The 15,000-nt window shown below is 42.9% G+C and overlaps 1 protein-coding gene across 4 annotated transcripts in view; it reads left to right on the forward strand.

Annotated features, from left to right (window-relative positions):
- Window positions 1-15,000, forward strand: part of LOC117518468 (IQ calmodulin-binding motif-containing protein 1-like) — a 58,995-nt gene that overhangs the window by 18,208 nt on the left and 25,787 nt on the right. For all 4 annotated transcript variants that reach the window (XM_034179609.1, XM_034179601.1, XM_034179623.1 and 1 more), the window contains exons 3-9: window positions 5,651-5,819; window positions 6,040-6,157; window positions 6,537-6,612; window positions 6,905-7,004; window positions 10,177-10,349; window positions 10,426-10,535; window positions 10,632-10,817. In XM_034179609.1, the coding sequence (XP_034035500.1) occupies window positions 5,651-5,819; window positions 6,040-6,157; window positions 6,537-6,612; window positions 6,905-7,004; window positions 10,177-10,349; window positions 10,426-10,535; window positions 10,632-10,817 (932 nt within the window). The remainder of the gene's footprint in view (window positions 1-5,650; window positions 5,820-6,039; window positions 6,158-6,536; window positions 6,613-6,904; window positions 7,005-10,176; window positions 10,350-10,425; window positions 10,536-10,631; window positions 10,818-15,000) is intronic.

Genomic DNA, 15,000 nt, shown 5'->3' on the forward strand with positions numbered 1-15,000 from the left:
TGAGGTACTGAGTTATTGAGTGGGTCAATCAGTCAGTGAGTTAATGAGTTATTGAGTGGGTCAGTCAGTCAGTGAGTTATTGAGTGGGTCAATCATTCAGTGAGTTAATGAGTTATTGAGTGGGTCAATCATTCAGTGAGTTAATGAGTTATTGAGTGGGTCAGTCAGTTGGTGAGTAAATGAGTTATTGAGTGAGTCAGTCAGTCTGAGTTATTGTGTGGGTCAGTCAGTTGGTGAGTTAATGAGTTATTGAGTGGGTCAGTCAGTCAGTGAGGTATTGTGTGGGTCAATCAGTCACTGTGTTATTGAGTGGGTCAGTCAGTTGGTGAGTTAATGAGTTATTGAGTGGGTCAGTCAGTCGGTGAGTTAATGAGTTATTGAGTGGGTCAGTCAGTCAGTGTGTTAATGAGTTATTGAGTGGGCCAATCAGTCAGTGAGTTAATGAGGTATTTAGCGGGCCAATCAGTCAGTCAGTGAGTTATTGAGTGGGTCAATCAGTCAGTGAGTTAATGACTTATTGAGTGGGTCAGATAGTCAGTGAGTTATTGAGTGGGTCAATCAGTCAGTGAGTTAATGAGTGGGTCAATCAGTCAGTCAGTCAGTGAGTTAATGAGTGGGTCAGTCAGTCAGTCAGTGAGTTATTGAGTGGGTCAGTCAGTCAATGAGTTAATGAGTTATTGAGTGGGTCAATCAGTCAGTGAGTTAATGAGTTATTGAGTGGGCCAATCAGTCAGTGAGTTAATGAGTTATTGAGTGGGCCAATCAGTCAGTGAGTTAATGAGTTATTGAGTGGGCCAATCAGTCAGTGAGTTAATGAGTTATTTAGTGGGCCCATCAGTCAGTGAGTTAATGACTTATTGAGTGGGTCAGGTAGTCAGTGAGTTATTCAGTGGGTCAATCAGTCAGTGAGGTAATGAGTTATTGAGTGGGTCAGTCAGTCAGTGAGTTATTGTGTGGGTCAGTCAGTTGGTGAGTCAGTGAGGTATTGAGTGGGTCAGTCAGTCAGTGAGGTATTGAGTGGGTCAATCAGTCACTGTGTTATTGAGTGGGTCAGTCAGTTGGTGAGTTAATGAGTTATTGAGTGGGTCAGTCAGTCAGTGTGTTAATGAGTTATTGAGTGGGTCAATCAGTCAGTGAGTTAGTGACTTATTGAGTGGGTCAGTCAGTCAGTGACTTAATGAGTGGGTCAATCAGTCAGTGAGTTAATGAGTTATTGAGTGGGCCAGTCAGGGAGTTAATGAGTTATTGAGTGGGTCAGTCAGTCAGTGAGTTAATGACTTATTGAGTGGGTCAGTCAGTCAGTGAATTACTGAGTTATTGAGTGGGTCAATCAGTCAGTGAGTTAATGAGTTATTGAGTGGGTCAGTCAGTCAGTGAGTTATTGAGTGGGCCAATCAGACAGTGAGTTAATGATGTATTGAGTGGGTCAGTCAGTTAGTTATTGAGTGGGTCAATCAGTCAGTGGGTTAATGAGTACAATCAGTCACTGTGTTAATGAGTTATTGAGTGGGTCAGTCAGTCAATGAGTTATTGAGTGGGTCAATCAGTCAGTGAGTTAATGAGTTATTGAGTGGGTCAGTCAGTCAGTGTGTTAATGAGTTATTGAGTGGTTCAATCAGTCAGTGAGTTAATGAGTTATTTAGTGGGCCAATCAGTCACTGTGTTACTGAGTTATTGAGTGGGTCAATCAGTCAGTCAGTGAGTTATTGAGTGGGTCAATCAGTCAGTGAGTTAATGACTTATTGAGTGGGTCAGTCAGTGACTTAATGAGTGGGTCAATCAGTCAGTGAGTTAATGACTTATTGAGTGGGTCAGTCAGCCAGTGAGTTATTACGTGGTTCAATCTGTCACTGTGTTATTGAGTGGGTCAATCAGTCAGTGAGTTATTGAGTGGGTCAGTCAGTCAGTGAGTTACTGAGTTATTGAGTGGGTCAATCAGTCAGTGAGTTAATGAGTTATTGAGTGGGTCAGTCAGTCAGTGAGTTAATGAGTTATTGAGTGGGTCAGTCAGTCAGTGAGTTATTGAGTGGGTCAATCAGTCACTGTGTTATTGAGTGGGTCAATCATTCAGTGAGTTAATGAGTTATTGAGTGGGTCAGTCAGTTGGTGAGTAAATGAGTTATTGAGTGAGTCAGTCAGTGAGGTATTGAGTGGGTCAATCAGTCACTGTGTTATTGAGTGGGTCAGTCATTTGGTGAGTTAATGAGTTATTGAGTGGGCCAGTCAGTCAGTGAGTTAATGGGTTATTGAGTGGGCCACTCAGTCAGTCAGTGAGTTATTGAGTGGGTCAATCAGTCAGTGAGTTAATGACTTATTGAGTGGGTCAGGTAGTCAGTGAGGTATTGAGTGGGTCAATCAGTCAGTGAGTTAATGAGTGGGTCAATCAGTCAGTGAGTTAATGAGTTATTGAGTGGGTCAGTCAGTCAGTGAGTTATTGAGTGGGTCAGTCACTCAATGAGTTAATGAGTTATTGAGTGGTTCAGTCAGTGAGATAATGAGTTATTGAGTGGGTCAGTCAGTCAGTGAGTTAATGAGTTATTGAGTGGGTCAGTCACTGTGTTATTGAGTGGGTCAATCAGTCAGTGACTTAATGAGTTATTGAGTGGGTCAGTCAGTCAGTGAGTTACTGATTTATTGAGTGGGTCAATCAGTCAGTGAGGTACTGAGTTATTGAGTGGGTCAGTCAGTCAGTGAGTTATTGTGTGGGCCAATCAGTTGGTGAGTTAATGAGTTATTGAGTGGGTCAGTCAGTCAGTGAGGTATTGAGTGGGTCAATCAGTCACTGTGTTATTGAGTGGGTCAATCAGTCAGTGAGTTACTGAGTTATTGAGTTGGTCAGTCAGTCAGTCAGTGAGTTATTGAGTGGGTCAATCAGTCAGTGAGTTAATGCGTTATTGAGTGGGTCAGTCAGTCAATGAGTCAATGGGTTATTGAGTGGGTCAATCAGTCAATGAGTCAATGGGTTATTGAGTGGATCAATCAGTCATTGAGATGAGTTATTTAGTGGGCCAATTAGTCATTGTGTTAATGAGTTATTGAGTGGGTCAATCAGTCAGTGAGTTAATGAGTTATTGAGTGGGCCAGTCAGTCAGTGAGTTAATGAATTATTGAGTGGGTTATTCAGTCAGTGAGTTAATGAATTCTTGAGCGAGTCAATCAGTCAGTGGGATAATGAGTTATTTAGTGGGCCAATTAGTCATTGTGTTAATGAGTTATTGAGTGTGTCAATCAGTCAGTGAGTTAATGAGTTATTTAGTGGGTCAGGTAGTCAGTTATTGAGTGGGTCAATCAGTCAGTGAGTTAATGAGTGGGTCAATCAGTCAGTGAGTTAATGAGTGGGTCAATCAGTCAGTGAGTTATTGAGTGGGTCAGTCAGTTGGTGAGTTAATGAGTTATTGAGTGGGTCAGTCAGTTGGTGAGTTGAGTTATTTAGTGGGTCAGTCAGTCAGTGTGTTAATGAATTATTGAGTGGGTCAGTCAGTCGGTGTGTTAATGAATTATTGAGTGGGTCAGTCAGTCGGTGTGTTAATGAGTTATTGAGTGGGTCAGTCAGTTGGTGAGTTAATGGGTTATTGAGTGGGTCAGTCAGTCAGTGTGTTAATGAGTTATTGAGTGGGTCAATCAGTCAGTGAGTTAATGAGTTATTGAGTGGGTCAATCAGTCAGTGGGTTAATGACTTATTGAGTGGGTCAATCAGTCAGTGAGTTATTGTGTGGGTCAGTCAGTTGGTGAGTTAATGAGTTATTGAATGGGTCAGTCAGTCAGTGAGGTATTGAGTGGGTCAATCAGTCACTGTGTTATTGAGTGGGTCAGTCAGTTGGTGAGTTGATGAGTTATTGAGTGGGTCAGTCAGTTGGTGAGTTAATGAGTTATTGAGTGGGTCAGTCAGTCAATGGGTTAATGAGTTATTGAGTGGGTCAGTCAGTCAGTGTGTTAATGAGTTATTGAGTGGGTCAGTCAGTCAGTGTGTTAATGAGTTATTGAGTGGGCCAATCAGTCAGTGAGTTAATGAGTTATTTAGTGGGCCCATCAGTCAGTCAGTGAGTTATTGAGTGGGTCAATCAGTCAGTGAGTTAATGACTTATTGAGTGGGTCAGGTAGTCAGTGAGTTATTGAGTGGGTCAATCAGTCAGTGAGTTAATGAGTGGGTCAATCAGTCAGTGAGGTAATGATTTATTGAGTGGGTCAGTCAGTCAGTGAGTTATTGTGTGGGTCAGTCAGTTGGTGAGTTAATGAGTTATTGAGTGGGTCAGTCAGTCAGTGAGGTATTGAGTGGGTCAATCAGTCACTGTGTTATTGAGTGGGTCAATCAGTCACTGTGTTATTGAGTGGGTCAGTCAGTTGGTGAGTTAATGAGTTATTGAGTGGGTCAGTCAGTTGGTGAGTTAATGGGTTATTGAGTGGGTCAGTCAGTCAGTGAGTTAATGGGTTATTGAGTGGGCCAATCAGTCAGTCAGTGAGTTATTGAGTGGGCCAATCAGTCAGTGAGTTATTGAGTGGGTCAGTCACTCAATGAGTTAATGGGTTATTGAGTGGTTCAGTCAGTGAGATAATGAGTTATTGAGTGGGTCAGTCAGTCAGTGAGTTAATGAGTTATTGAGTGGGTCAATCAGTCAGTGACTTAATGAGTTATTGAGTGGGTCTGTCAGTCAGTGAGTTACTGATTTATTGAGTGGGTCAATCAGTCAGTGAGGTACTGAGTTATTGAGTGGGTCAGTCAGTTGGTGAGTTAATGAGTTATTGAGTGGGTCAGTCAGTCAGTGAGGTATTGAGTGGGTCAGTCATTCACTGTGTTATTGAGTGGGTCAATCAGTCAGTGAGTTACTGAGTTATTGAGTGGGTCAGTCAGTCAGTCAGTCAGTTATTGAGTGGGTCAATCAGTCAGTGAGTTAATGCATTATTGAGTGGGTCAATCAGTCAGTGAGTTATTGAGTGGGTCAGTCAGTCAATGAGTCAATGGGTTATTGAGTGGGTCAATCAGTCATTGAGATAATGAGTTATTTAGTGGGCCAATTAGTCATTGTGTTAATGAGTTATTGAGTGGGTCAATCAGTCAGTGAGTTATTGAGTGGGCCAGTCAGTCAGTGAGTTAATGAATTATTGAGTGGGTTATTCAGTCAGTGAGTTAATGAATTCTTGAGCGAGTCAATCAGTCGGTGGGATAATGAGTTATTTAGTGGGCCAATTAGTCATTGTGTTAATGAGTTATTGAGTGTGTCAATCAGTCACTGTGTTATTGAGTGGGTCAGTCAGTTGGTGAGTTAATGGGTTATTGAGTGGGTCAGTCAGTGAGTTATTGAGTGGGTCAATCAGTCAGTGAGTTAATGAGTTATTTAGTGGGCCAATAAGTCAGTGAGTTAATGACTTATTGAGTGGGTCAGTCAGTCAGTGAGTTAATGAGTTCTTGAGCGAGTTAATCAGTCAGTGGGATAATGAGTTATTTTGTGGGCCAATTAGTCATTGTGTTAATGAGTTATTGAGTGAGTCAATCAGTCATTGAGTTCATGAGTTATTTAGTGGGCCTATCAGTCACTGTGTTATTGAGTGGGTCAGTCAGTTAATGAGATATTGAGTGTGTCTGTTACTTTTAGGTAACCAGTTATACCTGGCTACAGTGATCTGACTGGTTGTTTATTTTTTCTTCTTCCAGATGCACTGAACGTGGTGGCCTTAGTGACAGACAGCGACAGGGTGACTTTGTTGAAGTCTGAGTTATATCTGAGTGGCGTGCTGAGTCACTGCGTTCACGCACTCTCTTTGGACCCCAGAAGGCTTCAGGGTGGCTGGAGCACTGTCGCATCCCTCGCCCAGCTCACCAGGTACATCACAAGTCTGCCCTCTGCAGGCAACGATAGGAAGCAGTTTTGTCATTTGACGTGTTTTCTACAATAAGATTAAATTGGAATCAGTTTATTGAAATGTTTGCATTTAGTGCTGAAACTGTTAATCAGTCCACAGAAAAATAACCAGGATTACTCGGACTGAGTTATTTCACCTTTTACCGAGGTGGGTTGGCGCTCATCCTCTTTGTCTCCACAGTTCCTGCTGTGTTGGGGTGCAGCTCGGTGAACACTCTGAGGTTTTCCTTGGTGTCTTCCTGCCGTCTGTCATGGACAGTCTCCTGTCACTAGCCACTCGGCTCATGAGGCACACAGAGGTGAGAGACTGTCCTCTTCTCTGGGGCCTGTCCTCGTCCACAATGCTGCTGACTGGATCTAAACATTGGACTGACTCCCAGTGTGGTTCAGAGCTGATTTCAGGGTCCTCGTCCTCGCCGTGTGCTACTGAGCCTTCTCTCTCCCCCTGATTTCCTGACATTTTACAACTGTCGATATTTTAAATGTGTTACACACTTCAAAACACAAAGATAATAAAGACGGAGCTGTTTTCAGCTGTTCGGCTTCTCTCATTCTAATTTACAAAAGGGGGACAGACTGTGTGAAATGATCCAGATTAAAGGATTAATCTGGATCTGCTGCTCATGAATCTGTGTGGTTTTTACTGTCCGTCTGTCTGTCCATCTGTCTGTCTACCAGGGTCTGTCTGTCTTTGGGACACTGATGGATTCTGTTGGCTGGCTGCTCAGCGCTCACAAACACCTCAGCACTCAGGGTCAGTCATGCAACAAGACTCACCACATCTAGGCTCCAGTCTCCCACTTTAGTTACACTGTGCACAGTTTCTGTAATCACAGCCACAGCAGCCTATAACTCTGTCAGCGTGGTCTGGGTGGCTTCTCTCACTCATCTTCTTGTCACTCAGATTTTGAGAACAGCCTCCTCCTGACGGATGGACCATAAGGACTGTTTGCATTTCTGAACAATTGATGGAAATGTTCATGTGTTCATCTGTCTAAAGTAGATAGTATTTGTGTGTGTGTGTGTGTGTGTGTGTGTGTTTTCAGTCCTGACTTCTGTTGACTATGAGCAGCTCCAGATGTGTGATGATGTCACTGTGCCTTTGATGTGCCTCCAGATGTGGATTCAGACCTGTAAAGAAAACCGGTAACACTCTAATTTAATTTAATTATTTCATTATTTAATTTGTATACCTCCAAATCTCAACAAAATTGCCTCAAGGTGCTTCAGACAAGTAAGGTCTAACCATACCAACCCCCAGAGCACTGTGCTGCATCAGCTTCAGTCATGGCATCTCACGGTCAGTATGGCACCCTGTGTTCAGTAACCATCCTGCTATACCATACCTTGGACAGAGAGAAAAAGAGTAAAATCAGTGTCCCGGAAAAACTACACCTAAGGTATAATTCACCAGCATTAAATTGACAGGAAAGCAAAGAAAATACTAAGGTGATCGCCGGCCACTAGCCCTAAGCTTCAATAACAGACTTTAGATAAAGTTGAGGTCGCGGCACGCTCCGTTTCCTAATAAAATTAATAAAAGAGTAAAATGCTTAGTAACATACTATGCCAGTATGTTAGCCATACGAAAATAAGTGCGTCTTAAGTCTGGACTTGAAAGTCTCCACAGAATCTGACTGTTTTATTGATGCAGGGAGATCATTCCACAGAACAGGGGCACGATAAGAGAAAACTCTGTGACCCACAGATTTTTTATTCACCCTAGGGGAGGTGATGGTCTAGTGGTTAAGCATTGAGCTTGAGACCAGAGGATCCTCGGTTGGATGGATGAATGGATGGATGAGATTTATTGTCATTGTCATTACAAGTGCAACAACAACGAGATTACGTCCACACTCAAATTGCCACAGACAAGATACAGCAATTAATCCACAATTATTACTTGTTTACCATAATAATGGCACACATCAGAATTAAAGACAACACATATACATTTGACATTGTTTATGTGCACTAAACTTGAAACAGTCCGTTTTCCAAATTGAGGTGATGTGAGTGTGTGGTAGCCGCAGCAACATGTCATGGCGCCACCACTAGCTTGGGGGGAAACGGGGGCCTACTGCAGTTAAAACTGCACAGCTCCCGGAGGGGGAATGGAGTGGCATGAGCAGGGGCCGGGATGGAGTGGTGGATGGGGACAGGAGGGGGGTAGGCATGATGTGGAGCATGCTTCAGTCTCTTGCCCTTGTGTGAGTCTGTTGTTTTTCTGTCCGTGTGGGAGTTAGAGAAGATAACGGGCAGCCGAATGTTCACCAAGGCCATAGACATTCTTCTGGAGGAAAACAACGGGCCATTTTATCCTTCAGAGGCTGATAAGCCTGCCGTGTTTGTGGTTGAGCAGTGAAAAACACTTTTACAGTCTCACATGAACAAACAAGATCCCAAATTATGAATATTCCCTGTCTCTGAAGTCTTCATCTTCATCTGCAAGTGCACATTTGCCCTGAGATGCCATCCGATTTGCATGTGAGTTCAAGGGTTAACACAGTCTGAGAATGCATCCCCTTGCCAAAATCCCAGCCTGGTATAGAGGAGGGTTTTCTTTTACTAAAACATCAAATCTAGGCTTGCATCTCACATGTACCTTCTGGCAAATTGTAGGTGAACTTTCACATCTTCTTTTTAAGAAAATCCTTTTCTGCTCCACTTCATCATGAAGCTCTATAACTGGACATACAAAATGCAAAACCTGCACTGTGCACAATTTCTCCAAACACAGCCACAGAAGCCTATAACTTCTGAGTTGTTTTGGTGGCTTTCCTCACTCTTCTTGCACAGTCATTCAGTTTTTGAGAACTGTCTACTCCACACAGATTTACCACAGAGTGTCATACTGTTTGTATTTCTTCATAGCTGATGTAAATTAAGTTCAAGACATATTCAGTGACTTGGAAATGTTCATGTATCCATCCCCTGACTTGTCTGAAGAAAACTGGCAATAAAACTGATTATTTACAGGTATTATACCAAAGTGGCTGATTACTTATGCAACCCATCATCTTGGCTTTTATATTTTTAATTAATTTATGTCAGGTTGTAGAGATTTACTTTCAGTTTGAGTTTAAGGAGTCTAATTTCAGAAATTTTTATATTGAGGGTTCTGATTTACTTTTTGTATTTGAAACACCATAAACATATTAAAATGCATGAAATACCAAGGGACTGAATACTTCTGCAACCCACATACATACATATTCTGTGACGATCATAATGTCTCATATACATTGTAGCCCATGAGAGGGAATGACAATGTATGTCCAGGTGTGTGCGCTGTGCTGCACAGTGACCACACTGTACTCTGGCCACCGTTTGAGCTCTTGCAATCTCGGCCGCACGTCAACAGTGTTGGATGAGGGGGGACATGACACACTTGCACGCCATTCGTGGTGTTCAGGGAGGGGAGGGGGACATGACACACTTGTATGCCATTGGTGATACTTGGGAGGATATGAGCCAGTCCATGGCCATTCCTGTTGATTGGGCGGGCATGACACACTCGCATGCCATGCATGTTGTACTCAGTCCACATTTGGGGCAGGGACACGCAGGTGTGGTCTACCTCATCCTTGCCCACTCAGGTCATATGGCTGCAGTCTGTGGTGGCTGGACATTGCAGTATGTCGGCCGGCCCCGTCCAGGCTGTTTGGACTGCTGTTGGGGCGTGGCAACAGCCGCTTTAGCTGCAGTCAGCTTGTGGTGGGTGGCATCTTTCTTCTTCGCCATGTCAACTGTGGCACAAATGGGCCCGGCTGTTGTGTGTGTGTGTGCTGCGACTGCTGTTGAAGGTCTTTGGATGGCATGTGGACTTTGGCCGAGTGTGGGTCAAATGGGCATTTGCCCGCAATTCGCCCTCATTTGGCCTGTGATGTGAGGGCTGGCTCGATTGGGATATTCGGCCAGGTCTCGATGTGGCCGAACATGTTGTATGACCCCTCGACCGCGGATCGAATGGTCCGCCCAGAGTGCTAACTTGCCGTGCAACTGCTATGACTCCACTGGACTGGCGGTACGATGGCATCTCGATGGTCGTTCGACTGAGTTTCCGTCACGTGCGGTGTCCATGTCCTGTGGCTGAACGGCTGTGCCGCCTGCTAGGGGTCTCCTGTACGACCCGTTTGAGAGCGGCTCAGATTTGGGCGATTGTCGTTCGAATCCTCCTTTGTGCGCCATTCGGCCTCATTTGTGTTATATGTGAAGGGGCCTTAAATATGTAACAAGTGTGACACAGAACAGTGAATCTGAGTGAAGGAATATGACAACTCTGAAGGACTTAACAGCTTCTCTCTCTCTCTCTCAGAGACTTTCTTTCTGGTTTGAGCAACAACACAGTCATGTTACTGCTAAATGAAGCAATTGGCCAATTAACTGTGAGTGGTGATCATGCAGTGGGCGGGGCCTCAGTTAAATTGATACTCCTCATGGCCAATCAGCTTGGGCGTCGCCTCCACAGACTTGTCGTCAGTTTCAGAGGTAAGAGATTAAATACGTTTGTGTCTGTCTCGCAAACATTCTGTGATTACCCAGCAGCCTCTCTGTCTACTTGCAGGTCTGGTCAACTTCCTGGACAAAGACTGTAGGGGGCAGGGCTTTGACCAGGATGTAAATCAGCTGATCGCTCTCATTCATTCTGACAGCACCGTTCGAGATCACGCCAAAGTATGTCCATCTGTCCACCTGTGTGTTCATGTGCTGTCTGTTGACCTCTGACCTGACCCCTTGTGTGCGTGTGTGTGTGTGTGTGTGTGTGCGCAGGACCATGCTGCACGTGTTCAGGCGGCGTGTGTGATCCAGGCCGTGTGGAGGTCATATCGGACGCGTCTCAGGGTGAAGCGTCTCAGCCGAGGCGTTCGTGCGCTGCAGACAAAGTTTCAGGCTCAGAGGAAGCTGAAAGTACAACAGGAGGAGGCGCAGCGCTCAGAGGAGGAGCTGAAGTACCAGGTCAGAGTACTACTGCAGTACTGTGAGTCCTCACAGGGTGTCAGTGGTTTGACGGTCACTCTGGCTGAGGGGTTCACGCTTTTGTTCCTCATTTTAAAAAAATGAAGCAGTACTGCACTAACCTCCATGTGAGACTGAAGACACACATTAATCAATTCATCTGACTTATTGATAAAAGCATTTTCAACATCATAATCACACCTACAACATATATAATCAATAACGTCACAAAATTAAAAAACCAGCAGCTTTAGTGTAAAATGCCTCCAATTAAAGAACAAAGATGAAATTAAAACTTTATTAAAACAACCTTATTAATTGTAAGCACTTAATAAAAAAAGAGTCTGTTTGAAACATTGAAAGACCAGTTTCCTTAATATCAGCTGGTAACCACAGAACTCAACCATCAACCTGGAGACACTCAGCGGGCGGACGTCCTGAGACCTCAGTGTATGAGGCAACACACGAGGACAGTCCCGGAGACACTCGGCGGACACACGTCCTGATACCTCAGTGTACGAGACAACACATATGTCCACTACGACAGTCCAGTCCATTCATCACCTTGAGCGTCTCAGGGTGTATCTCCTCTGAAATCTGGGAAAGGTGGAGTCTGTTGACTACTTCAGTGACTTCTACAACCCCTGGCAAAAATTATGGAATCACCGGCCTCGGAGGATGTTCATTCAGTTGTTTAATTTTGTAGAAAAAAAGCAGATCACAGACATGACACAAAACTAAAGTCATTTCAAATGGCAACTTTCTGGCTTTAAGAAACACTATAAGAAATCAGGAAAAAAAATTGTGGCAGTCAGTAACGGTTACTTTTTTAGACCAAGCAGAGGGAAAAAAAATATGGAATCACTCAATTCTGAGGGAAAAATTATGGAATCACCCTGTAAATTTTCATCCCCAAAACTAACACCTGCATCAAATCAGATCTGCTTGTTAGTCTGCATCTAAAAAGGAGTGATCACACCTTGGAGAGCTGTTGCACCAAGTGGACTGACATGAATCATGGCTCCAACACGAGAGATGTCAATTGAAACAAAGGAGAGGATTATCATTGATGATATGGGGCTGCATGTCAGGTAAAGGCACTGGGGAGATGGCTGTCATTACATCATCAATAAATGCACAAGTTTACGTTGATATTTTGGACACTTTTCTTATCCCATCAATTGAAAGGATGTTTGGGGATGATGAAATCATTTTTCAAGATGATAATGCATCTTGCCATAGAGCAAAAACTGTGAAAACATTCCTTGCAAAAAGACACATAGGGTCAATGTCATGGCCTGCAAATAGTCCGGATCTTAATCCAATTGAAAATCTTTGGTGGAAGTTGAAGAAAATGGTCCATGACAAGGCTCCAACCTGCAAAGCTGATCTGGCAACAGCAATCAGAGAAAGTTGGAGCCAGATTGATGAAGAGTACTGTTTGTCACTCATTAAGTCCATGACTCAGAGACTGCAAGCTGTTATAAAAGCCAGAGGTGGTGCAACAAAATACTAGTGATGTGTTGGAGCGTTCTTTTGTTTTTCATGATTCCATCATTTTTTCCTCAGAATTGAGTGAGTCCATATTTTTTTCCTCTGCTTGGTCTAAAAAAGTAACCCTTACGGACTGCCACAATTTTTCTTCCTGATTTCTTATAGTGTTTCTTAAAGCCAGAAAGTTGCCATTTGAAATGACTTTATTTTTGTGTCATGTCTGTGATCTGCTTTTTTTCTACAAAATTAAACAACTGAATGAACATCTTCCGAGGCCAGTGATTCCATAATTTTTGCCAGGGGTTGTATCAGCGTGCTTTTAAAGTCTTGTCCATAACTTATTAAACGGATGCCAGCGTTTTTTTAATACAGTTGGCATAAGCTGGCTAAATCGTCATGGTGTGACAGGGTCATTAGTAACAAACCTTTAAGTAAGAATTAATATGACAAACTGAACAGTAATGTCTTATTTTTGCCAAAGTGCTTCATAACATCACGCCTGTGCAAATCAAATGCATCATTTAGCCAACTACTGTCTCAATAGACAATACTGAGACTTGGAACACTGCAATGCTAATCTCAAAGACAATCAATACTTGTTTTCTTGACGCAGATCTTCGGTTTAGAGAAATGATTGTGTTGTAAACAAAGTTCTTTACATCCTTCCAGGATCTTTGGCCCAGTGCTTTTTCTACCTTTATGGTTTTCATGCACTCATCTTTCCCAGGAACTCTGCGCTCTGCCATGAAGCTGCCAAGGTGTTTGTGTACTGCTTTTTTTTTCTTCTTCCTTCCATGGCCTCCTTACTTGTACTCTGAGTTGCTCTACAAATGACAAAGAAGACAAAAGCAGATTGTGTAATGGTCAATAAAAAAAACCACAATATAAATTTTTTGACTTGGCAAAAGCACAGCTTGCAACTTGCCACAGAGAGCATCTAATGAGGAGGCAAATTCAATGACTTGCTTATAAGTACATTATAAATATTAAAATTGTATGTTCAAAACATGTCAAAAAGTCAGGTACCAGCTGTAATGAATCATGGAGTTCAATTACAAGAAACAGTTTTTTCAGCCATTCTCAGCTCATCCGAATGCTCCTTTACATCATGGAGCAAATACCACCAAACTCTTCAGCAAATCAAATCAATTTTATTTATATAGCGCCAAATCACAACAAACAGTTGCCCCAAGGCGCTTTATATTGTACAGCAAAAAGCCAGATTGATGAAGAGTACTGTTTGTCACTCATTAAGTCCATGCCTCAGAGACTGCAAGCTGTTAGAAAAGCCAGAGGTGGTGCAACAAAATACTAGTGATGTGTTGGAGCGTTCTTTTGTTTTTCATGATTCCATAATTTTTTCCTCAGAATTGAGTGAGTCCAAAGTAACTGTTACTGACTGCCACAATTTTTTTTCCTGATTTCTTATAGTGTTTCTTAAAGCCAGAAAGTTGCCATTTGAAATGACTTTAGTTTTGTGTCATGTCTGTGATCTGCTTTTTTTCGACAAAATTAAACAACTGAATGAACATCCTCCTAGGCCGGTGATTCCATCATTTTTGCCAGGGGTTGTACATGAGTTTTGCCAAGTAGCTAACTCGCTAGCTAACGCTTTAATAAGACGTGTGCGAGTTAGCTTTGGGAGTTCCTCAAACTGTTCCTCCCACCTGGTCAGGTTTGGAAACATGTGGTGCTCCTTGTGGTCCTGAATGGTGACCACCCAGCAGACCCATGGTCCCGCCTCCTGGTTGAGTGCTTCCAGTTGAAGTCAAAACCTTTTGAAACAGTTTGTGCTGAGCGCTGCCGTCGCCTTCTGATCTGACTTGTTTTGTTTTTAATGATCTCTCGTACATGGTTACTGATCAGTGACAGCTGACCTTCTGAACATGATCCATTGAACTTTCACATCGTTCTTCACCCTGAGAAGTCAGTTGAAGACTTTGTGGACAGAGACCTCGGTCAGACAGGTCCTGTTTGGATTTTCCCGGTCTGTCCACCTGCAGGGCCTTATTGCTTTCTCTGTCGTTTTCTGCCTTCACTTGACTGTATGTGTTACGGTTTCGCCGTGTGAACATAGAACCCTAAATGCAGGCAGACGTGAAGACAGTCAACAGGTTGTTGGAGTACCACAGGGTACAGGAGTCCAAAATCAAACACACCACTAAATCCAACAGTGGCAAATGATTCAAAGTAAGAGAAAAAATGAGGCGTCAGAAGAAGGGTCCAAAAATACCCAGAAAAACAGAGTCCAAGCAGAGTCACATGGAAGGTATCAAACAACACGAGGAAATGCACAGAAGAAAATAGGACAGCTGAGGATACTCACAACCAGGAAGCCAACGAGAAGAAACCAGCAAGTGAACAAAGACACAAGTGGGACTTAAATACAAACTCATCTGATGAACAAAATGGAAGATGGATGTGTGATGGGGTCAAAGGTCAAGAACCAACCAAAAGGTGAAAAGAACATAATCTGACATCTAAGGCTAAGTGGAAACAAAACTTAACAAGAAAGATAATAAAAACACAACAGAGGAAATAACAAAACAAAAATATAACTCCAAGTACCTAAAAGTAAAAACAACCATGGAACTCAAAGATGTAAAAAGTGTAACAAAAGGGAAAACTCACAAGAATTAACACATGAAAAGAACAATCAGTAATCACACTGCAAAAAGAAACTAAAGAA

This window comes from Thalassophryne amazonica, chromosome 1 (assembly GCF_902500255.1).
Source record: "Thalassophryne amazonica chromosome 1, fThaAma1.1, whole genome shotgun sequence".
Lineage (NCBI taxonomy): Eukaryota > Metazoa > Chordata > Actinopteri > Batrachoidiformes > Batrachoididae > Thalassophryne > Thalassophryne amazonica.